The sequence below is a fragment of the Labeo rohita genome, chromosome 2 (genome assembly GCF_022985175.1).
Source record: "Labeo rohita strain BAU-BD-2019 chromosome 2, IGBB_LRoh.1.0, whole genome shotgun sequence".
NCBI lineage: Eukaryota > Metazoa > Chordata > Actinopteri > Cypriniformes > Cyprinidae > Labeo > Labeo rohita.
Genome location: NC_066870.1, coordinates 1,045,861 through 1,067,253, shown reverse-complemented (window position 1 = coordinate 1,067,253; position 21,393 = coordinate 1,045,861). Strand labels below are relative to the sequence as shown.

The 21,393-nt window shown below is 33.5% G+C and overlaps 2 protein-coding genes and 1 long non-coding RNA gene across 4 annotated transcripts in view; 1 reads left to right on the top strand and 2 right to left on the bottom strand.

Annotated features, from left to right (window-relative positions):
- LOC127173530 (C-C chemokine receptor type 2-like) overlaps positions 1–15,768 on the bottom strand; it is a 37,822-nt gene extending 22,054 nt beyond the window's left edge. The window contains exons 1-2 of one of the 2 annotated variants that reach the window (XR_007828781.1): positions 15,486–15,768; positions 7,095–9,541 (exon numbers count right to left, since the gene is read on the bottom strand). Coding sequence is in view for 1 of the 2 variants with exons in the window: in XM_051123457.1 (XP_050979414.1) it covers positions 8,577–9,541; positions 15,486–15,513 (993 nt within the window). In the remaining variant the exon portion in view is untranslated. Of the gene's footprint in view, positions 1–7,051; positions 9,542–15,485 lie in introns of those variants that run through there. The other variant, XM_051123457.1, reaches the window with a different exon arrangement.
- LOC127173547 (C-C chemokine receptor type 2-like) overlaps positions 1–21,393 on the bottom strand; it is a 47,807-nt gene that overhangs the window by 17,849 nt on the left and 8,565 nt on the right. The gene's annotated exons all lie outside the window — the stretch shown is intronic.
- Positions 1,880–6,870, top strand: LOC127173831 (uncharacterized). The gene is made up of 3 exons (XR_007828808.1): positions 1,880–1,992; positions 2,843–2,903; positions 3,164–6,870. It is a non-coding gene; the product is annotated as an uncharacterized LOC127173831 (long non-coding RNA).

Here is a 21,393-nt window from a genome sequence, read left to right as displayed (position 1 = left end):
TCACAAGAACGAGACAAGATCTTTAAACTTTTAATCTTTTCATGCAGTAATGAATAACATTTAAACAAGAGCTTCATGATTCAGGATAAATTGAGAATCCTAGTTGTTTTTAATAAATTGGAGACCATGATTCTCATGATTCTGGAGAAAAAAAGAAGAAAACTAAACAAAGTAACGTAATTTACTAGTGGTTCTGACAAAATGTTCATTGGTTAAGTCTTTTAAAAACATATATTCATTTAAACAAAAAACAAAAACAAAACAAAACAAAAAAAAAAACATTAAATGAAGGAGTCAGTGTCTCATTTCATTAAGACTTGTTTGACTATTGGAATCTCCTGAATGATTTAATGACATGTTAATTACTGTTTTTAAACGGGCAGTTGTCGCCACCTCCTGGTGGAAGAGGATCAGCGTCACTGTACATACAACCCAGCCAGCAATAGCCGTCATTTCACCGTCTCCGTTCACTATAGACCCGATATAGTCCGGCTATGTGTGACCCCCTTCTAGCCCAAAAACCTTGAAGTTGGATACAAGTCATTGTTTTGGCAAAATAACTAGAGAGATGTATGATATTCCATCACGTAAGCAAAGTGAACAGCGTTTACAATCTGTTTGATTTCATTTGTTTTATGTGTAGCCTGTTTGTAGACAAGATTGAGCTCGTAGTCAGACCGGATATTTGTAGCCGACTCATAGTCAGATCTGATTGATTGTAGTGTTTGGCAGTGCATGAGATGGTTGATATACCATCATGTTTGCAGTGTCAGTAATATCTACTAAGATGTCAGTGTCATTTCATGATATGATATACACTACCGTTCAAAAGTTTGGGGTCAGTACATTTTTATTGTTTCTTTTCTTTTTTCTTTTTTCTTTTTTTTTTTTTTTTAGAAATGAATACTTTTATTCACCAAGGATGTATTAAGTTAATAATTAAAAGTTTATTAAAAGTTAATAATAAATAATTTACATTATAACATATTACGTTATAAAATATTTATATTTTGAATAAACACTGTACTTTTTAAACTTGTTATTCATGAAAGAATCCTGAAAAAAAAAATCACAGGTTCCAAAAAATATTTGTTAGCACAACTGTTGATATTATCCAACATTGATCATTCTAATAATAAATCCGCATATTAGAATGATTTCTGAAGGATCATGTGACACTTAAGACTGGAGTAACAGCTGATAAAAATTCAGCTTTTTATCACAGGAATAAATTCTATTTTAAAGTATGTTAAAATAAAAAACATTATTTTATATTGTAAAAACATTTTGCAATATTACGTTTTTTCTATATTTTTAATCAAATAAATGCAGCCTTGATGAGCATAAGAGACTTCTTTAAAGACTATTACAAGTCTTACTGACCCCGAACTTTTGAACGGTAGTGTATATGTAGCCATGTTTTAGCTCTGAGTTGGATGGACTATGTGTAATCTGCTTTTAGCCCAACCGGCGAAATCGAGGCAATCCGTGTCTCATTTTAACAGCTCGGCTACAGACCAATATCAGACCAGCGATGAGCATGGTCAAAATAGCACAAACATTTAAATTAGCATTATTTTATATGTTATTTCTTTATTTTATAGCATTATTAAATATAGTATTATTAATTCTGCCAAAATAATGCTAATTTAACTGTTTCAAAAGTTTAATTACATTTAATAATATGATGTCATGCATTCCACAGGCTGTTAAATGTCACATTCATACACATTATACGATATAATTTGACTCTCTTTCAATTTATAATAAAATATGCAATTACAGTTCACAACCGCTAGATGACAATTGTCGCCCTACTGAGACAGGACTACTGACAACACGAGACTTGAAAGTTAGTAGAGATCACTGCTGCAAGATCCCGCGATATTTCCGCCGTTTTGAATTTAGTTTTTACACGGGAGAACACTAAGTTTACCTGTGGGAAATCAACGGACAAACAACAAACGATAAAGGACTTTCCTGCTTGGTCTTGTAAGTATATGTGTTCATTGTTTATCTATACTTCATTTGTGACATTTTAGTGAAGGGAGCAGATCATGATGATAGTGATCCCTATGGACTAAATTAGGCCCCACAGTACAACATGCGATCAGAGGATTCATTTAATAGATGCTATAGTGAAAGTTCATTTTTATGTTTACTCGCGCGATTTTAAAACAGTGCAAGAAGAGGCGAAAGAGCAAACAACAGAACAAACAGCTTTGACAAAGATTAATCTACATTAATTTATACAGTGAACACACATTCAGAAGAATTGGACAAACTGAGGAGGAGTTTCTACATCTGGAAAACTGTTGGAAAAAGAGGAGATCCGGGCAGCAATGGTGTAAAAAAATCTCTCCAAAACAACATTTTCTCACTAGAGCTCTCATCTTTGACAAATTCAGTCATTTATTTTAACCATTATATTGAATTTATGACAGAGAAAGCATGAGCCAACTGAATAGAGTATCTTTGTTATTGTACAATACAAATAACTTTCAAATTGATACTAAAGCTCAAAAATACAAATTATTTCAAATTGCAATATAAAATGTTCAATTATAAAAAGTTTGCAGCAGTATTAAAATAGTGCAAATAGCTCAGATGTGCAATGCAGCATTAAAACCTAACCGGTACAATCAGAAGACATAATGTAATAAAAACGGTAGGGGTGAATAATTATTCCATGTACATTTAAGGTTAATGTGTGTACTGGGCTACATTTTAGTTACAGCAGCATCACTGTGTTGATATGAAATTAGTTGTGCCAGACAATTTTGGACACTTTTACACTGACACATATAACACTACCTGCCTGACATTGGCATGTGTTATTCAGGTGTCAAAGAAGTAATTGAATGAAGAAATCTCAAAGACAGTGCCAGAAGGAAGCTGGAAAGGTAAAGTCTTCAAAATGTGCCACATTAATCAAACATTGTGGTGTCAGTACTTAATAATCTACAGTGCAAATTTAAAAAATGTAAAAAATAATTCCTTTACTGGTCATTTTAAAATGTCAAACTTTGTCTGCAATTGTTAACCACCTCAATCTCACCTCAATCCAAGTAAAAGAGAGTGACTCTCTGTCACAATTAGTGAAATTAACGTAAAAATTGTGTCAGAAAAGCTTTTGTTATGGCATTTTTTTCTTATTTGGCAGATGCAGTGATGACCAACTTCCCGGCAGCAACAGAGTTGTACTTGAGGAGTGCAGTTGGGAAGCATTTTATACCAAAAAAAAAAAAACAAAAAACAAAAAAACAACAACAACAACAAAACAGTAATTAATCATTTACTTTGAGTTCACTGTTGGGTGTTTTATTTGTTAAAATAAGTAAACCAACAAAAGGATTAATCTTTTTTTTTTTTTTACGTTGTCATTTATCTGCAATGTTGTAATGTTAAGTGTGATAACATGCTCTTGATTTGTATGTATTTCTTTTAAATATTTTAAGGTATTTAAATTTTTTTTTTTTTTTTTTTTTTTAAATATTTTTATTATCTTAAGTCAGGGTTGCTGCAGGATTTTAAAGCTCAAATTTAAGACTTTTCAAGACCTTTTTTAAGACATGCACAAATAAAATTAATACCATATAGGGCAATGTTTATGGTTAAATATTAAACTGTAAAATGACTGTAAACTTCTGTAAAAACTGATTTACAGTTCAGATTTTTCACAAAAACAAAAGGTTTTATAAAATGATACACTTCACATTTCTCTAAAGTAGCATTTTTTAAATAATAATAATAATAATCATAATCATAATAATAATAATAATAATAATAATGGGTCAAAAATATTACTTTATTATTTAAACAATTATTATCAATTAATTATTATACTAATTAAAAAAAAAAACATACAAATACATGTAAGTGTTCAGATTTGTATGATAAAGGACATTCTTCTTAATAATCCACCAGTTCACATTTACAGCTGTACGTTTGCAGGGTAAAAACATGGGTCGCTTTTCACTTTGGTCTGAACAAAAACAACCCCAATACTATGTTCCAGCAATGCCGGAGGCTGCAGTTCTAGGACCGCATTTCTAGGACCCTGTTTTTTGAGCCAGTGCCAGCTAGCAAATTCATTCCAGCAGAGAAGACTAGATCCATGGAAACTAATTTTATATTTATTAAAGTACTAATAAACACTAATTTGTACCACAATTGTTTTACTGTTTACTGCACTTTGTTAAGTGGCTCACAAATCAGCACTGTGGCTAATGTACTGAAGTCTAGAATATGTTGAAATAAATTAGGTTAAATATTTCAAGAGGTTACCTAGGGGTAAGTTTAGGATAAGGAGTTGTTTAGGATAATAATTACTACATACTACATACAATATTTCCTTAAAAAAATGATATACAGAATTAAATAGCAAGTGCAATAAATAGTATGAGATGTTAATACATTCGACAAATAAACAAATTTAAAAAACAAACAAACAAAAAAAACTACATGTGGTCCTGAAACTAACAGCCTCCTGTGTTGTAAGAATACCCTACTCAAAACAACGGGTTTAATCGTCACACTAAGCTGTATCGCAATTCTGGACTTCCTGTGCCTAAAATTTAAGACCTCTTAATCATAATTAAGAATTTAAGACTTTTTATGACCTTAAATTTGATCCAACTAAATTTAAGACTTTTTAAGGACCCACGGGAACACTGTATTTGTATTATTTGTGTGTCGTGCATTTGAATTACCTACATCTTTATTGTTGGAATCTAATTTAATGCAGTAAAATAGACTGTTTATCTTCTTTATTTTGCCTGAAACGTAACAACAATACACATCATCAAAGCAAATATTATATGTTTTGAATGAACATAAAGAGTAAAGTTTCAGATAAAGTCTACTGTAAGCTGAGAAATGAAGGAATATTTAAACAAGGTGCCTAGGTGTGATTTACTGAGCATCACGAAATGAAAACTGAGAAACTATTATATGACATTTTCCACTTTTCCACTGAGGCTCACAATCAAATGGGTCCTTTCTGTACCTTTAAGACATCTTTGGGCAGTGTTGAATTAAAAGTAATATAATCAGATTACTTTTTTCAGGGTAACTACTTTTAAATTTACAACAAAATATCTGAATTGCTTTTTCCAATAAGTCATACACTTCATTCACTTTTGGTGTGAAAGAGCCTTCACAGTTGCCAAAAATATAACTTTTGGGGTTTTTGGGGATACTAAAACAAAAAAACAAATAAGCAAGCCCAGCCCAAAACAAAAAGAAATACAACACTATTGTAATAAATTACTTTCCATAAAGAGTAAATAATTAATGCAATTAGTTAGATTTTTATGTAACGTAATATTGTAATACATTACTTTTAAAAATAACCCTCCCCAACACTGTCTACAGGAAAACCACTTGAGTTTTATCTATGATTTTATCATTTTATGCTATATAGACCTACCACATTACCCTCCAAAGGATGTAGAATTAGCAGCAAAAAACTACATTTGACATTTTATAATGCCTAGTCATACTTCTGTGGATATTTTGGAGAAAGTAACTCAAAAGTAACTTAAAAGTAATGTAACGCATTACAATTCAGAGACAGTAATATTGCAATGTAACTAATTACTTTCAAAATACAGTAAGTAGTAATATATAATGTACTACACTTTGGAAGTAACTTGCCCAACACTGATGTCATATAACCAACACAAAATATTTCCCCTGTAGCACAAGCACAGTAGTGTCAGCCCTGAGCCCAACAAACTGAAGAAAACTGATCAAATCACTCTTTCTCACAGTCTGAGACAAGATGATAGCCAGATAACCAGATAAAGTTCCAACAACATTTGACAGTTGTGTGTGTGTGTGTAAGGGACATGAATGTAAGCAAGAATATTATACTTTACATTGTCCATGAGTTGCATCTATACTCAGTGCTTGCAGAGTGTTACGGTCGGGGTGTTGGTCCCGCCTTGTGTGGTTCTTTCCTGACATCCCACAGATTACAAGAGCACCTTTCCTTCTTTCCTTTGGTAGGAGTGAAGGCAGACGAGTATGGATAATTAAAGAAATGAGAAGCATCTCCTGATAATGATGACATTGATAATGCTTTGAGTTGTAGTCAACAGGATCATCACCTGACCTGGGACTTGGTGCTGTCCTGTGTCTTGTGCCCTGCTGCCTGATTAAATGGGGGGAAAAAATAATAATAAAAAAGAAAGGAAAAGAGGCAGTAGACTGATACAAGCCAGATTCTGAATACTTGCTGGACCACTTGCTAAAATAACATCAGACTTCAGTGATGTTATTTTTTAAAGGTTGTAATGCTTTTGTCCCACTTTTTATTCTTTTTATCATTGATTGTGTTAAACTGTAAAATAGAACTTACTCAACTGCTGGAAAGGCGTCACTGATGTTTGAAAAGGTTTTCCCTAAACTTTGAAACGGTCAGAAATATTAATATTGTTTCAACATTACCTTGGAACATCAGATGGCAACATTATTTTCTGACATTGTTGACATTTTAGTTGTATTTTCAAAGTGGTTTAGAACCAACATTAAATTAACAATGATTGAAGAATATTTTTAGGAAATTTTCATATCAGTTGAACATCAGTGATGTGGAATAAATCATAGTGTAATGTTGACTCAGCAATTTTACCATTAAATATCTTTGTTCATTTCAGTGTTGATTCAACAGCAGTGATGCAGGATCAATCATAGTGTAATATTAATTCAGTGGGTTTTGTTGTTGAAATCTCAATTTTGATTCAACATAAATTGCGGGTGCAAGTGTGATATGAAACTAACATCACTTTACAACATTAATTCAGAGCAGTTAGCATTGACACATCAACTTAACATTGTTTCAGTGGAACTGTATCTTGATATCTGGGTCATTTCCCACTCAGCTGTTGTTTCTTAAGATGATAAAACAATGGGTGCAGGATTGAGATTACCCAAATTTATTAACAGATATAAGTATAAATATAGCATATACATATTTATACTATAAATATTTCATTAATTATTGATCTTAAAAAGCTCTTGCCAACTTTTTGTCAAAATAACTGTCATCTAGCTTAACTTCTGAACCCTCCATAATGGTCTCATCTGACCTGGTGTCATCTGCTCTTATGGGGAAAACTACGACAGCAAAATGTTAGATCACACCAGATCATTAAGATCCAGCACCGGACACCAGAAAATATCCATTTTGTAAGCAACTAGTAATCAAAATTGCCTAATACCCAAAACCTTTGCGTCTTGTCTGGCACACAAAATACCAAGAACTCGATTAACAGTCTTCTATCAGCCAAGAAGTTGACTGAGAAAAGAGAAGAAGCAGGAGACAAAATGATGATAAAAGGAGCAGAGTTTATTGTATAATCTTAGATGCATAGGTTTCAGTGCTCAGACAAAAACTGTTTCACAACAACATCCCATAAACCTTGAAATCAATGAAATGAGGACATAAATGATTTAAACAAAAAATTAAAACAAATGACTCAAAATTATTATACATGAATAATTTAATAATATAAACAGAAAAATAAAATGAACATTTGAGGATCCTCAGATCCTTTAACCTCAAGGATTTTTGAACATACCAATCGTTTTGAGGTAATGTAAAAAAGTGTGAATGTTTTTCCTGTCAATTTGCAGATCTAAATCAATTTCCTGTAGCTCTATCAAACACACTCAAAAAAAAAAAGGTAAAAGCTACTGTGGTTACTGTGGTGGTGCCCTGTCAGAAGATACTAAAATGTACGCTTTAAGTAATAAAATTCTCCATTTTGGGGTAAAAATAGTCTGAGCTTCTGTTCCTTTTTTTTCTGAGAGTGTAATTAATACCACTAGGACAATGAAATTTAAGTAAAGAAAAAATATTATTTGATAAGCCACATAATAAAAAGTCTTAAAAGCAAATACTAACAGTGAGTTTATTTAAAGCTTCTGATGAAATCGTTTTTTTGTATCATTTGCAAATCTAAAATATGAGCGATATGCATGCAATATACAGCTTCAACTTCTGCATTCAACTCCTGCTTCACATTCATTATTAACAAAAGTGTCAAAAGACACAACAAAGATAACCAGAACAAAACAAACAAACAAACAAACATATTGTGTTACTTTTTCTCATCTGGTATTGGAGGTGCTTGTTTGTTTTTTAACATTTAATTATTGCAGGTTTGTGTCATAATCTGAGTTTGAGGTCATTTTGAGGAATACTAAATCTGTTTTTATGTAAGTGAAATGAGTAAATGCATGTTGACATTTACACCTACAACAACACCTCTGCACTTACTCCTGATTTCTCTCAACATTTCTCTCACGAGAGCTGTCAGTCAATACATGGGAAAACAGAAACTACTGTTACTTATTTGAAAAAGTAAATCAGATATTTTAATGTAAATTAAAGAGTAACATATTACTTTAGAAGTTACTTTAAAAAAGTAATCAGATTACGTAACTCACATTGCTTGTGATGCTTTACCCCCAACACTGAAGACAATTGAAGTCAATGTATGTTTGTTTACAAAGGGAACATACTGACTGAAAAAATTGAAGCCTCTTTCTGGAGGAATATGTTCTCTCTATGCGATCAGTGTGGAGGAATAATCAGGTGACTGTGGAGAGCAGGTTGATGGAAACTGCTCTTTTGGGCCTGTAAGGACTGCTCTTCTGAACTTCTGTCCGACACAGGTGTAGATGATGGGATTGAGGCAGCAGTGGCTTAATGCGATCGCTTCCACAAACGGCATGGCCAAACTCAGATCAACATGCCACTCGCAGGTACCAAAAAAGCCCTTCATCTGCAGGAACTTGAAGAACATGACGACGTTGTACGGAGTCCAGAAGAGGAAATAAACGGCCAGCACAGCCACGAGGAGTCTGATGACGCCGTGCTTTTCCTCTGATTTAATGCTGATGATCCGGCAAAAGCAAAAGCTCACAATAATCAGAGGGAGAATCAAGCTCAGGACGTTCAGGTACATAAATGTCCAACCTGAACTGTCAGGAAATTCAGTTCCACAAGTTATGATGTTATTCTCATTTTTCACTTTAGCAAAAACAATATTAGGGAGGGACACAAACAGGCTGAGCATCCACACAAATAAGGCCAGAGCTATTTTTGCACGGCGTCTGGAACAGATACTGCGTTTGTAGACCATGATGACGTAGCGATCCAGTGTCATGAGCACCATGAAGAAGACGCTGCCGTAGAGACCCATCATGACGAGACCGCTTACGGCGTGACACGCGAATGTGCCAAAAACCCACTCCTGCGCAGCACTGTGAGCCCAGAAAGGGAGCGACGCCACAAAGAGCAGGTCACAAAGGGCGAGGTTGAGGAAACACACGTCTGTCAGACTGGATCTTTGACGGTTTCTGATCAGGACCCACAGGACCAGAGCGTTTCCGATCAAACCCACAATGAAAGCCGTGCTGTACAGGATGGGAAAGAAAACCCTAATGAAGGGCTTGGGGTTGCCATCATTGCATGATGATCCATAATCGTTACTGTTGTCATAGTATTCACTGTAGTCTGATGTTGTAGCTTAGAGAACACACAAACATCACAATGTTAGTTCATATAATATAATATAGGCCTATTTATCATATAATGTATTACAGTGTGGAAAAAATCCATGCGAGTGGAAACTATATACACAAATAATGAGAATTTGTCCTTCTCAAATGGATAAATGAGTGAGTGAGGAATTTGAAGGAGTTGCAAAAATGATTTTATTACAAGATTCAGTGACTCACTCATAAATACTGAACGTTTCATTACTGCATTAGCATTTTTGAACGAATCCATCAGGGGCGATTCTAAGATTTTCATTTTAGGGGGCTCAGCCCCCAGTGAGGGTATAATAACAAAAAATATATTATATATATTTATTATATACATTATATATGTGACCCTGGACCACAAAACCAGTCTTAAGTCGCTGGGGTATATTTGTAGCAATAGCCAAAAATACATTGTATGGGTCAAAATTATAGATTTTTCTTTTATGCCAAAAATCATTAGGAAATTAAGTAAAGATCATGTTCCATGAAGTTATTTTGTAAATTTCCTACTGTAAATATATCAAAACTTAATTTTGATTAGTAATATGCATTGCAAAGAACTTAATTTGGAAAATTTTAAAGGCTATTTTCTCAATATTTTGATTTTTTTGGACCATCAGATTCCATATACTGAAATAGTTTTATCTCGGCCAAATATTGTCCTATCCTAACAAACCATACATCGATGGAAAGCTTATTTATTCAGCTTTCAGATGATGTATAAAGCTCAATTTCGAAAAATTGACACTTATGACTGGTTTTGTGGTCCAGGGTCACATATAACAAAAAATGTTTGACTAACAGGGGTGTTATTGCAATATTCCACTGTATTGTATAGATAGGTATAACATTTGATTACTGAATAAGTCAAATGCTGTCTTTCTGGTCTCTTTTCTTAGCTGAAGTATGCAAACCTCTAATGAAAATGGCAACATGATCGTTTTATAAAGTATGTGTTTCTGTGCTTCATTTTCGCTGGAGGAAACAGCTGTGGTGTGATGAGGAGTGAACACAGCGAAAACGTAGGCTACAGTAGATGATGAACCGATTGCTCCCCCGTGATATTTTATATACTGCATTTAAACTGAACAGATGCAGATATTATAACAGTCTATCGATAAACACAGACCTTGTCCTTTGTTTTTCGCTGTGCGCGCTGAAAGAAAGACGAGGAGGAGCAGATTTTAGTCTGCCGCAATTTTCATATAAAATTTAAAGGGGACCAGGTGACCACGAATTCGTGTAAAGTTTATGGAGCTAATCGCAAAATTTTATAGGGGCTATAGCCCCCCGAAAAATGGCTAGCGACGCCCATGTGTACCATAAAAGTGAAACTGAAAGATTGTACTAGGCCTAAATATATTTTTTAAATAAATTATTTTTTCAACTCAAAAGCAAATACACATATAATGTTGTTTAGAAATTAAACGGTTAACCCTTTAACTTTCACTCCTAAAAGGAGCTAAAGAAAAAAAATATTTAACATTAAATTCTTATTAGTAAACATCTAAATAGCCTCATGCACTTTTTTTTCAATGTATGTTTTTTTTTATAAAACTACCGTAAATCTCGATTTAACTGCAAAGAACTATTTCATGAGTTATTTTGTAATAATAAACATTCATTTAACTTTATTAGTATCTTAGATACATCTCATAACCTTCAGGGTCCACAAAGTTAAAAAAAATATATTTTAAGTGTCTGTAAAATATATATATCCGTATGGCAATATATATGCTGTACCATGGGTCACGCATACTGTCACGCATGATTTGGATAATTTTTTATAAATGAACATTTCTGCATTTCTCATATATTTTGTTATATTTCTGTTCTTTACCCTCTACCCTATTCACAGCAACTTTATGGTTTCATCCCTGCTTCTGTAAAAAATAATTCTGTGGCTTTGTAAATATCACAAAAATAAAAACTTGTATTAACTTAATAAAATCTCTGAGTATCATTAAAGAGATTATTTGATTTGGGCTTACCAAAATGAATAAGTAAAAATCCACAGTTTATTTTATCTCTAATTTACTTGTTCTGCTTAAGTATGTTTTAATAAAAAAATTAAGCATTTAACTAACAAATTATATTGTTCACATGTCCTTAATGTTTTTGGTACATTTAAATGAAAATATTTGAGAAAGTTGCAATAAAATTTGTAAGTTTTATAAACAGAAATTACTGCTTATTTTCTATCAATTTCTTTTGTATTTTGCATCAACTTAAGAAATTGAGTAAGTTTCGCGGCTATCGTGATCACGTGGACACAACGACCGCGGTCAACAACGGGAAATCTGCTTGCTGGTCACAAGAAAACTGAGGCTTAAACCACCTTAAGACTCCTTTAAAAATGCAGGTAAGTCAGTATTAACAGTTAATGAAATATTGGCTGTGTTTCCAGGCACGCAAAACGTTCGGTGTAATTTTACAATGCTGTTGCAGCCATGCTGTTCTGTGGTAACGTTAACAACGCAAGCTTTTCTAGAATCACTGTGGCTTTGTAGTTTTTTTTCAAACCACCAAATATTCAGCTAAAATACGGTTAATACACCTCAGCAATTTGAAATGTATGTAAAATTTCCTATTTTAAAGCAGCATAGCCTGCCCGTGTATGAGGGGGAGTTTCCGTATTACTGTTTAACGTTAACCGCCGAGTTGGTTTCGTCATTGTTATTCACTTGTGTGATGAGCATATACGTGTGAGTAGTTGTAGAAAACAGCGTCAGTGGCCGGTTGAAATAAACCTTTATTTATCGGCCGTCGCTCTGGGTGAGTTCTCACACCATGTCGAAATAGCCAAAAACTACAACATTACTGTGTGTGAAAAGCTAACGTAACGTCTCTTTGTATAACTCGTAATTACAACTGTAAACTCGGTGCAAAGTTTTCCGGGAGCCCCTGCTCGCATTTGTACCAAAGCACCGCTGAAACATCACCCAGAATCAGTCAGATGGCGGAGGCATAACGTAGTGAAGAAATTATCGCGCAAAATCAACCATGGTTTTATTGTAGTAAAATGTATTAAGTTAACCATGTTTTTGGCAGCTTGATTACTATTTGTATTGGTCAGTTTTACTACAAATATCATGGATAAGAGATATATGGAGAGATTAATGTGTTTTTTTTGTTTTGTTTTGTTTTTGTTTGTTTTTTTTTTGTAGTAACACTGGCTAATTTTTAAAGGGGCAGTCAACCACTACCCTACTGTTATTAATTTGAAGTGTAAATCTATAAATCTCATGGTCAAAACATTTGTTTTACAGCACTGACATCATGGTCCAAAAACATCTAAATAACAACACAAGGCAGGAGGTAAGAGCAGTTTTCTATAATGTTTCAGTATATGTGAAAATATAATGTTTCAGCATATATGAAATGTTAAAAAAAAAAAAATCTTTAATAAGGTTTCATAAAATGGTAAACCTCATGTTTCAGCCTTTAGATAAAGAAAAGGGTTAGGTCAAAATAATAATTGATTAATAAATTATTTTATGTATTTTATCTTTATCTATTTTATGTAATATTAGCTCTAACCTGCTATTCTTTATATTTGTGTCTTCAGGATGTTGCTGATCCACCTATTGATGTTCAAGAGGAATCAGCTGTCCTCAACCAACTCCGTGATCTTAGCAGAGCCTGCTCCTGTCTTGTGGGATTGGCATGTGCCTTGGACCTGTGATACCCCAAGAACTTTAAAGGGTTAGTTCATCCAAAAATAAATATTAGCCCATGATTTATTCACCCTCAAAGCATCCTAGGTGTATATGACTTTCTTCTTTCTAACAAATCCAATCTGAGTTATATTAAAATTTGTTCTGGCTCTTCCAAGCTTTATAATGGCATTGGGCTCATGTGAGGCACTTTTTATTATGGACGGATGCACTTTATCTGATTTTTGTTTGGACTGTTGAACACTACAACCCACCCAATGCCATTACAGAGCTTGGAAGAGCCAAGACAATGTTTAATATAATTCTGATTGGATTTGTCTAAAAGTAGAAAGTCATATACACCTAGGATGCCATGAGGGTGAGTAAATCATGGGCTAATAATCATTTTTGGATGAACTAACCCTTTAAATATACCTTTTTCTGGAGTTGGATCTGCTGAAACTTTCAACAAAGGTTCAATAATGAAAAAAAAATAACTTATTATATATATATATTATTTTCCATTGTCCACGTGTTGTATAATTGTAAAAATGCATTTTGGTTTGGTGTAGTTGTTTTTAATGTCAGATTGAATTGTACTCAGCCTCAGGCCTTTTAATTTTTATAAGGTCAAGTAATTTTTGATGATTTTTTTTCTTTGCAAGTCTGCATATCCACAGTTCAGTGGCTAAAATTTCAATTTATTTAACATGTTGTCATTTGCAAAAAGTATACCAGGTTAAACTATAGTTAAAGAGATAGTTCACCCAAAAATGAAAATTATATCATTAATTACTCACCCTCATGTTGTTCCAAACCACTAAGACCTTTATTCATATTCAGAACACAAATAAAGAGATTTTTGATTGAATTCAAGATCTCTCTGGCCCTCGATAGACAGCAAGGGAACTGAAACGTTCAAGGCCCAGAAATGCAGTAAAGACATTAATAAAATGGTCAATTTGACATCAGTGGTTCAATTATAGTTAAATAAAGTTATTTTACTTTTCTTTGCGCACAAAAAGTATTCCTGTAGCTTCATATAATTACGGTTGAACCACTGATGTCACATGGACTATTTTAATAATGTCCTTACTACATTTCTGTGACTTGATATGGGTAGGACCTTTGCTGTCTATGGAGGATCAGAAAGCTCTTGGATTTCATCAGAAATATATATGTCTTTTGATGATGAACCAGAGGTCTTACGGGTTTGGAACAACATGAGGGTAAGTAATTAATGACAGAATTTTATTTTTTTGTGAACTAACCCTTTAATGACATGTTTTTATCTTTGGTCTAATTTGGCAAGCAACGGTTAATGCCTATGATTTTAAATGTTATTATTGATGAATTTTGTATGTTTGTAAGTGTCCACAGTTCAGTGGCTAAAATTTATGTAACAAGTTGTCATTTGCAAAGTATGGTTGAATTGCAGTTATGGTCAAATATGGCAAATAAAAGTGTAATTAAAATACTGTGTTTTGTTTGTCATTTAATTTTGTTATATTTATTGTAAAGTACAATGGTAAATACAATTAAAAATATATAAGTAAAAAAAAAAAAAAGTAAATATAGGATATTTGTATATACAGAATATAAATTAAATCTACTCAATTTTTTGTTTCGGATTTACTATTGAATTACTATTACATTGCATAAAGATTTTAATTATATTTACTCAATTTTATTTAAAAGATTAATTAATCGAATTAGTTGAATCTACTTAATTTTTTTAGTTACATTTACTTGATTCTTAAAGTATATTTCAATGATTTCACAACTTTTAAATTTACTTAATATTTTTCAGTGTAAAAATGTTTCACCAAAAAAATTGAGTAGATCATAGTAAAAGTTTTTACAGTGTTGATTGCTTGTTTGACCCTGTTATCTGATGACTGACCAGCACCAATCTCCCTTCTGTGTGACTGACTGAAGTTTGTAAACTGCTGCTCTCACTTGAAAACCTGAAATTCTCTTCCCTCCATGGAAACAGCAGACACAGAGATGGGGCAGTACAGCTGTGGAAAGATTGCTCTCTCATCTCTTCCTTTTGATAGATTTATTCCCTATCAAAGTTATCCGTACGGTAGAGATATCACTTAAAGGGTTAACACGTAATAAAAAGTGTGTATAACTTTAATGCCCAACATGTCTGTTTTTAAGAAATAATTAGTTCCTTGATTTGCTTAATAAAAAACAAATTCTTAATAAAACCATCGTGTTTATTGCAAAATTTAGCGTGATAAATAGACAGTTGTGACCTACCAGCCACAGCACCCGGGTCCTCTGTCATGTTTCTTGCTGAAATGTGTGTGATCCTGTCTGTGAAATAGATTGAGAAAACACAGACAAGATGGGGTCGACGATTCCCAGCTCAAAAACTCTTCAAAACACACCACCCCCAGAAAAACCCGCCCAAAACTTTCAATGTCAAAACAAAAAGTGTGACAGAATTACAATGTGTGTCATCCAAAGTTGATACTGTTACCGCCTACTTAAAACTACAGTGACAATAAAAAATAATAACAATAAAATAAAACAAATCAGAGCAGCAGAGCAGGCAACACGGCAAATACAGAACAAGAAAATGAGGAACTAACACAAGAAAACATTTCTAGCCAAACTGATTCATCAGTCTGAAACAAGACGAGATGCGGAACCTGAAAAATATGATCGTCCCATGTAGGAAACATTTGTTGTCGTTTTTAGTTGTTATTCACTTTGCCTTATCTAGTACATTTATACGCCATGACCTTGAAAAAGTTGAAAGGTAAAAACATTAAACGGAAGATTTGATGAAAATCAATGAAAGACAATGTAGTAGAAACTCCTGTTCGCACCTGCAGCGGCTCTTAATGCAGCTCATCGACTCCTCGTTCTGCAGACACGATTATCAAAGTTTTCACAAATCAAGCTCGACCCAAAACAATGATTTTATATTCCAGCAGTGTTTATTGATGATAGGCATTAAACATGAAGAATGCCTACCTTTCATAAAAAGACTACAACAGTTTATATAGCATATGTGCATGGCGAAGGTGACATGATCGGTTCTTCATATTCATCTCTGGTTTTGATCACTTCAGCTTGTTGTTATGGTTATTTTTATGTTCAGACAGGTGTCTAGGCATTTTGTCCATATGCATTCGTTAGTGTTTGCACATGTTTGTTCTCAGAAGCATACACATATTAAACATTCAAATGTGAAGTCTGCAAAGAAGAGGAATAAACTTAACTAAAAAGTTTGACTACAGGATCATTCCGTCTGCAGCTGTGATTCTCAACTGAAAGTGCTGAGAGTATCTGAAAGCACAGAGAGATACAGGCAATAATCTAAGCAGACTATGTCAAATATTTTTACAACCAGTCAGAATAAACAGACCTGAACCCTGTGAGACAAACACATGAATCGTTTTCAGTATCAACAGCAGAAACAAACTCATTCAAGCGATCACTTCATATACAGCTACTAGTTCAAACGATTTCAACAGATGTTGTTTAGCCCTAAATCAGGGGCGCAGATAGGATTTTTTAACTGGGGGGGGACCAATCTGTCAGCAAACGATTTCAACTCAGTTATTTTGCGTATTTTGTGCACTGCTCCAAAGCGTCTGCTCTATAAAGCGCGCGTTGCAGCAGGAGTCAGAATTCACTGATCACATAAAGAGATTCAGCGCGATCTCTTCGGATGTCGAGCCTGCTTTACACCACTATCCGCATCAGCACGAGCGCGAAGGTGAAAAAAACAAAATTTGGTTTTAAAACCAAAAATAATACTACTGATGAAAAAAACCTGTACGGGTTGAGGGTTTACCACTTTCCTTACCATATAACTATAAACTATGATTAAAGTTAATCAGCATGCATTCATTAAAGTTGTAGCCAAAAAAAGCGACCAATTTATGTGCTCCTGCGGCCGACTGAGAAAGTTATTTGCAAATAACTTTCAATAACGAAGCGGCAATAACGAAGTGAGGGGGACGGATCGTACTTCTTACTTCACTACATTTCATAAAACATATCGTTACTCCTTATAATATATCACATGCTCTGAAAGGCAGAAGCGGTGTCTGATTCATGAACAAATTGATTCTTTTCAATGAACCTGTTAAATTGATTCGCCAATCGCACCAAACGATTCATTCACGAATTGGAATGATACGATTGCAGCTGTTCTGGAGTCGACAACTCACTGAATCAAATGATCCGTTTAGAGCGAGTCTCCAGTCAACTGAATTCACAAGTAAGAACCGGGAGATCAGTGTCTGTGTTTTAGGTCAAAAACGAAAAATTTAAATAACAGTTTAAAAAAAATAACTCATGCACGTTCATATTTCCCGCTGCTGTAAGGTTAGCAGTTTTATTAAAATGCTATGCATGTAACCCTACGTGACGTCTGTTTTTGTATTGTTTAGCAACATTATACATTTTTATATTGTTTGGATCAGCTAGAGTAGACAGATATGAATGTTTATTCATAACCATATTGAAAATAAGTAAATATTGTTAGCTGATGCGAACTGTCTAGCTAAGAAGCTTGCTGGTGCTAAGATGAGGTAATTTTCAGATATAAAGTCCAAATATTTTTATTCAACCACCTAGACAGATTACATCCGAGGGAAAAAGATGTGACGTTCAGAACATGGTAACTACAGTAATTAGGGAATTGGGAAGTGATGCCCTCTGGGGGCATTTGGCCAGGGGTGTTTTTACACAGACAATGTTTGAAAGGAAAATATAATTATGAAAATATAATTATATTTTCCTTAAATCTTAATTATCTGTTTTCCCTCAGGTACATGGCAGTGTAAGCTTCACAGTGAATATTACTACATCACTCTCATCAACATAGTCCATATCAACAACAAAAATGTATTTTGACTCCATATAGTGGTTATTTTGGGAAAATCCCAAGTATTGTGAGCAATTATAAACAATATGTGCTAATATAAAATTCAATGAAGTAACCTATATAAAGCTGCAAAATAAATCTATCAGTACTTTACTTAAGTACCTAAAAAATTGGGTACTTTTGTACTTTCACTCGAGTAAAATTGAAAGAGGAGCACTTTTACTTTTACTGGAGTAATATTTTATTATACGTATCTGTACTTTTACTCAAGTACTTGACTTGTGTACTTCATCCACCACTGGTGCTATATGCGTGCCTGCCCTAAACTGACTGACTCAGAGTCATTCTCTTTAATACAGATATCGGATCAATAATAAAATCAATATCAAAAAAGTATTTTGTATTTGTATTTTATGTATTTTCCATGAATATCTAAATAAGAAACATCAAAAGAAAGCGGCAAAATAATTTAATTATATGATATAAATCACATTCAGCTTCACTTTGTTCTCAGTTTTAGACACTTTAAATATTCCTTCATTTTTCAGCTTTCAGTAGATTTCATTTGAAGATTCAGCGCCGGATGCCAGATCCATTTTGTGTGGTAACAGAACAACTAGTAAGCAAAATTGCCTAATACCCAAAACCTTTGTGTCTTGTCTTGCACACAAAATACCAAGAACTCGATTAACAGTCTTCTATCAGCCAAGAAGTTGACTGAGAAAAGAGAAGAAGCAGGAGACAAAGTGATGATAAAAGGAGCAGAGTTTATTGTATAATCTTAGATGCATAGGTTTCAGTGCTCAGACAAAAACTGCTTCACAACAACATCCCATAAACCTTGAATTTCCATAAACATTCCCTCTTATCTCCTCATGAACACAGACATCCCTTGAAACCACACAGCCATAAGGCTAAACAAGAATGGAAAAATAATAATAATAAAACACAAATGACTAATCAATTAATTAATCTATGAAATGATGACAGAAATGATTTAAACAAGAACAAATTAAAACAAATGACTCAAAATTATTATAAATGAATTTATGATTAAACAAACATAAAATGAACATTTGAGGATCCTCAGATCATTTATCCCTCAAAGATTTTTGAACATACCAATCATTTTGAGGTAATGTGAAAGTGTGAGTGTTTTTCCTGTAGTTCCCTTTCAGAAGATACTAAAATGTACTTGAAAAGGAGTTAGGAGGGAATGATTAGGTAGCTAACTTGAAGCCAGTGGGGCTGTCGGTAAGAACAGAGGTCTAGTCTAGTTACTTCCGTTTTAGTTGTCTTTATTGAACAGTCAGCAAGGATTTGTGTGCAAAAGAAAAGGGCATGTATGCACATGTGGTTTCTACAAAGGAAATAACAGAAATGCAGAGTTTCAGTTTACCAATAAACAAAGTACATAACTAAACAGAAAATATGGCAAACCTGAAACATATGAGCACTTAAGTCAAACTTAAATCATACAAAAGACACTTACATGGTCAGATACGCACATGCAGGAAAACTAAAAGGAACAAGACTCAGTCCTCTGCACAGCTCAGCAGTGTGCAACCAAAAAGGGCAAGCTGTGGGCACAGGTGCAGTAATAATGCCTGCGAGGCAGTCCTGATTGGCCTGAGATTGGGTGGGCGGAGCTTGGAGTTAACAAGGGACTGAACAGGGGTGTGACACTGCCTTGAAGTTGCAGCTTAGGGACACAAAACTTCTCAACAGTACGCTTTAAGTATGTAAGTTAACAGGTAAGAACAGGTAACAACCGATTGCCTAATTTAGTAAATAAACTTAAAAATAATATGTTTTCAGGAGTTAAATATTTCTATTACATACTACTGATTATAGTTTAGTTAAAAGTTTTCATTAAGTCTGCTCAAATATTTTAAGTTATTATGATTTATTATTATGAGTTTTTAACCATTTGTGCCATTGTATTAAGTTAACAATACTTACAAAAATTAAGTTATATAAACTCAAAAAGTATTAATATTACTTAACTCAAAATTACTTAACATTTAATTCAAACACTTTAATTATACAATACTTAAAATCATCTGGCTCAAAACTTAATTTTGTGGCAAAAAAAAGGCAACAAACTCAAATAACTTGAGTAATGACTTTTATTGACTCTTCCATTTAACACAGCGAAAATTAATATTTAAAATACAACAATATATTGTTTATTGTGGAAAATAAATTTCTACAACACACTGTATAAAATCATAAGTTTTCCACAATACCACAAAACTTTTACAACCTCAAAATGTAAATGCATTTCATTAACAAGTATCAAATGCGTGTGTACTTTGGTACATCTGGATGAATTAAATATAAGTCTTTTTAACCTTTTAAACAAAAGCTTTTTTTTTGCCCTACTTTCCCCAGCCTCATCACTAACAACTAGAGGTGTGACGAGACACTGACCCCACGAGACGAGATGAGACACGAGACTGGGTTCACGAGAACGAGACAAGATCTTTAAACTTTTCTTAAGAAATACTCCATGATGAAATATATATATAGGGAAAATAGTCTTTTATACAACTGAAAAAGACAAAATGCAAAAAAATGTAGGTGCATTTTGAACTTTATTATATTAAACTTCCATTTAAATGAATTATATGCAGTAATAAACAACATTTAAACAAGAGCTTCACGATTCTGGATAAATTGAGAATCCTAGTTGTTTTTAATAAATTGTAGAGCATGATTCTGTCACAATTCTGTAGAAAAAAAAGATTAGAAAACTAAACAAAATAACGTAATTTACTAGTGGTTCTGACAAGCTGTTCATTGCTTAAGTCTTTTAAAAAACATATATTCATTTAAACAAACAAAACATTCAATGAAGGAGTCAATGTCTCACTTCATTAAGACTTGTTTGACTATTGAAATCTCCTGAATTAATGATTTAATGGCATATACTGTTTTTAAACGGGCAGTTGTCGCCACCTCCTGGCGGAAGAGGATAAGCGTTACTGTACATAGTTAAGATACGCTACAATAAAATAAAAAAAATGTAAACATTTTACAAAACGATTTATTTTTACAGGTTTACATTCAATAACCGCTGTTAGTGATAAGGCTGGTTATATATATAATGCCAAAAAAATTAGAGTAGACAAGTGTCACTCATTCAGAAGATGAGAATCCCTGATGTCAAACCCAGGCCGCTTCTACAGGGGTTCGAGCAAAAGCACCCTCACTTGAAGCTGTAATAATAGCATCCTGGCGAAGGAGATCTGGCAAACTATCCCCGGAAAAATCTCCAAGCTCTGGTTCCTTAGACTCCTCCTGAATAAATGAGAGAGA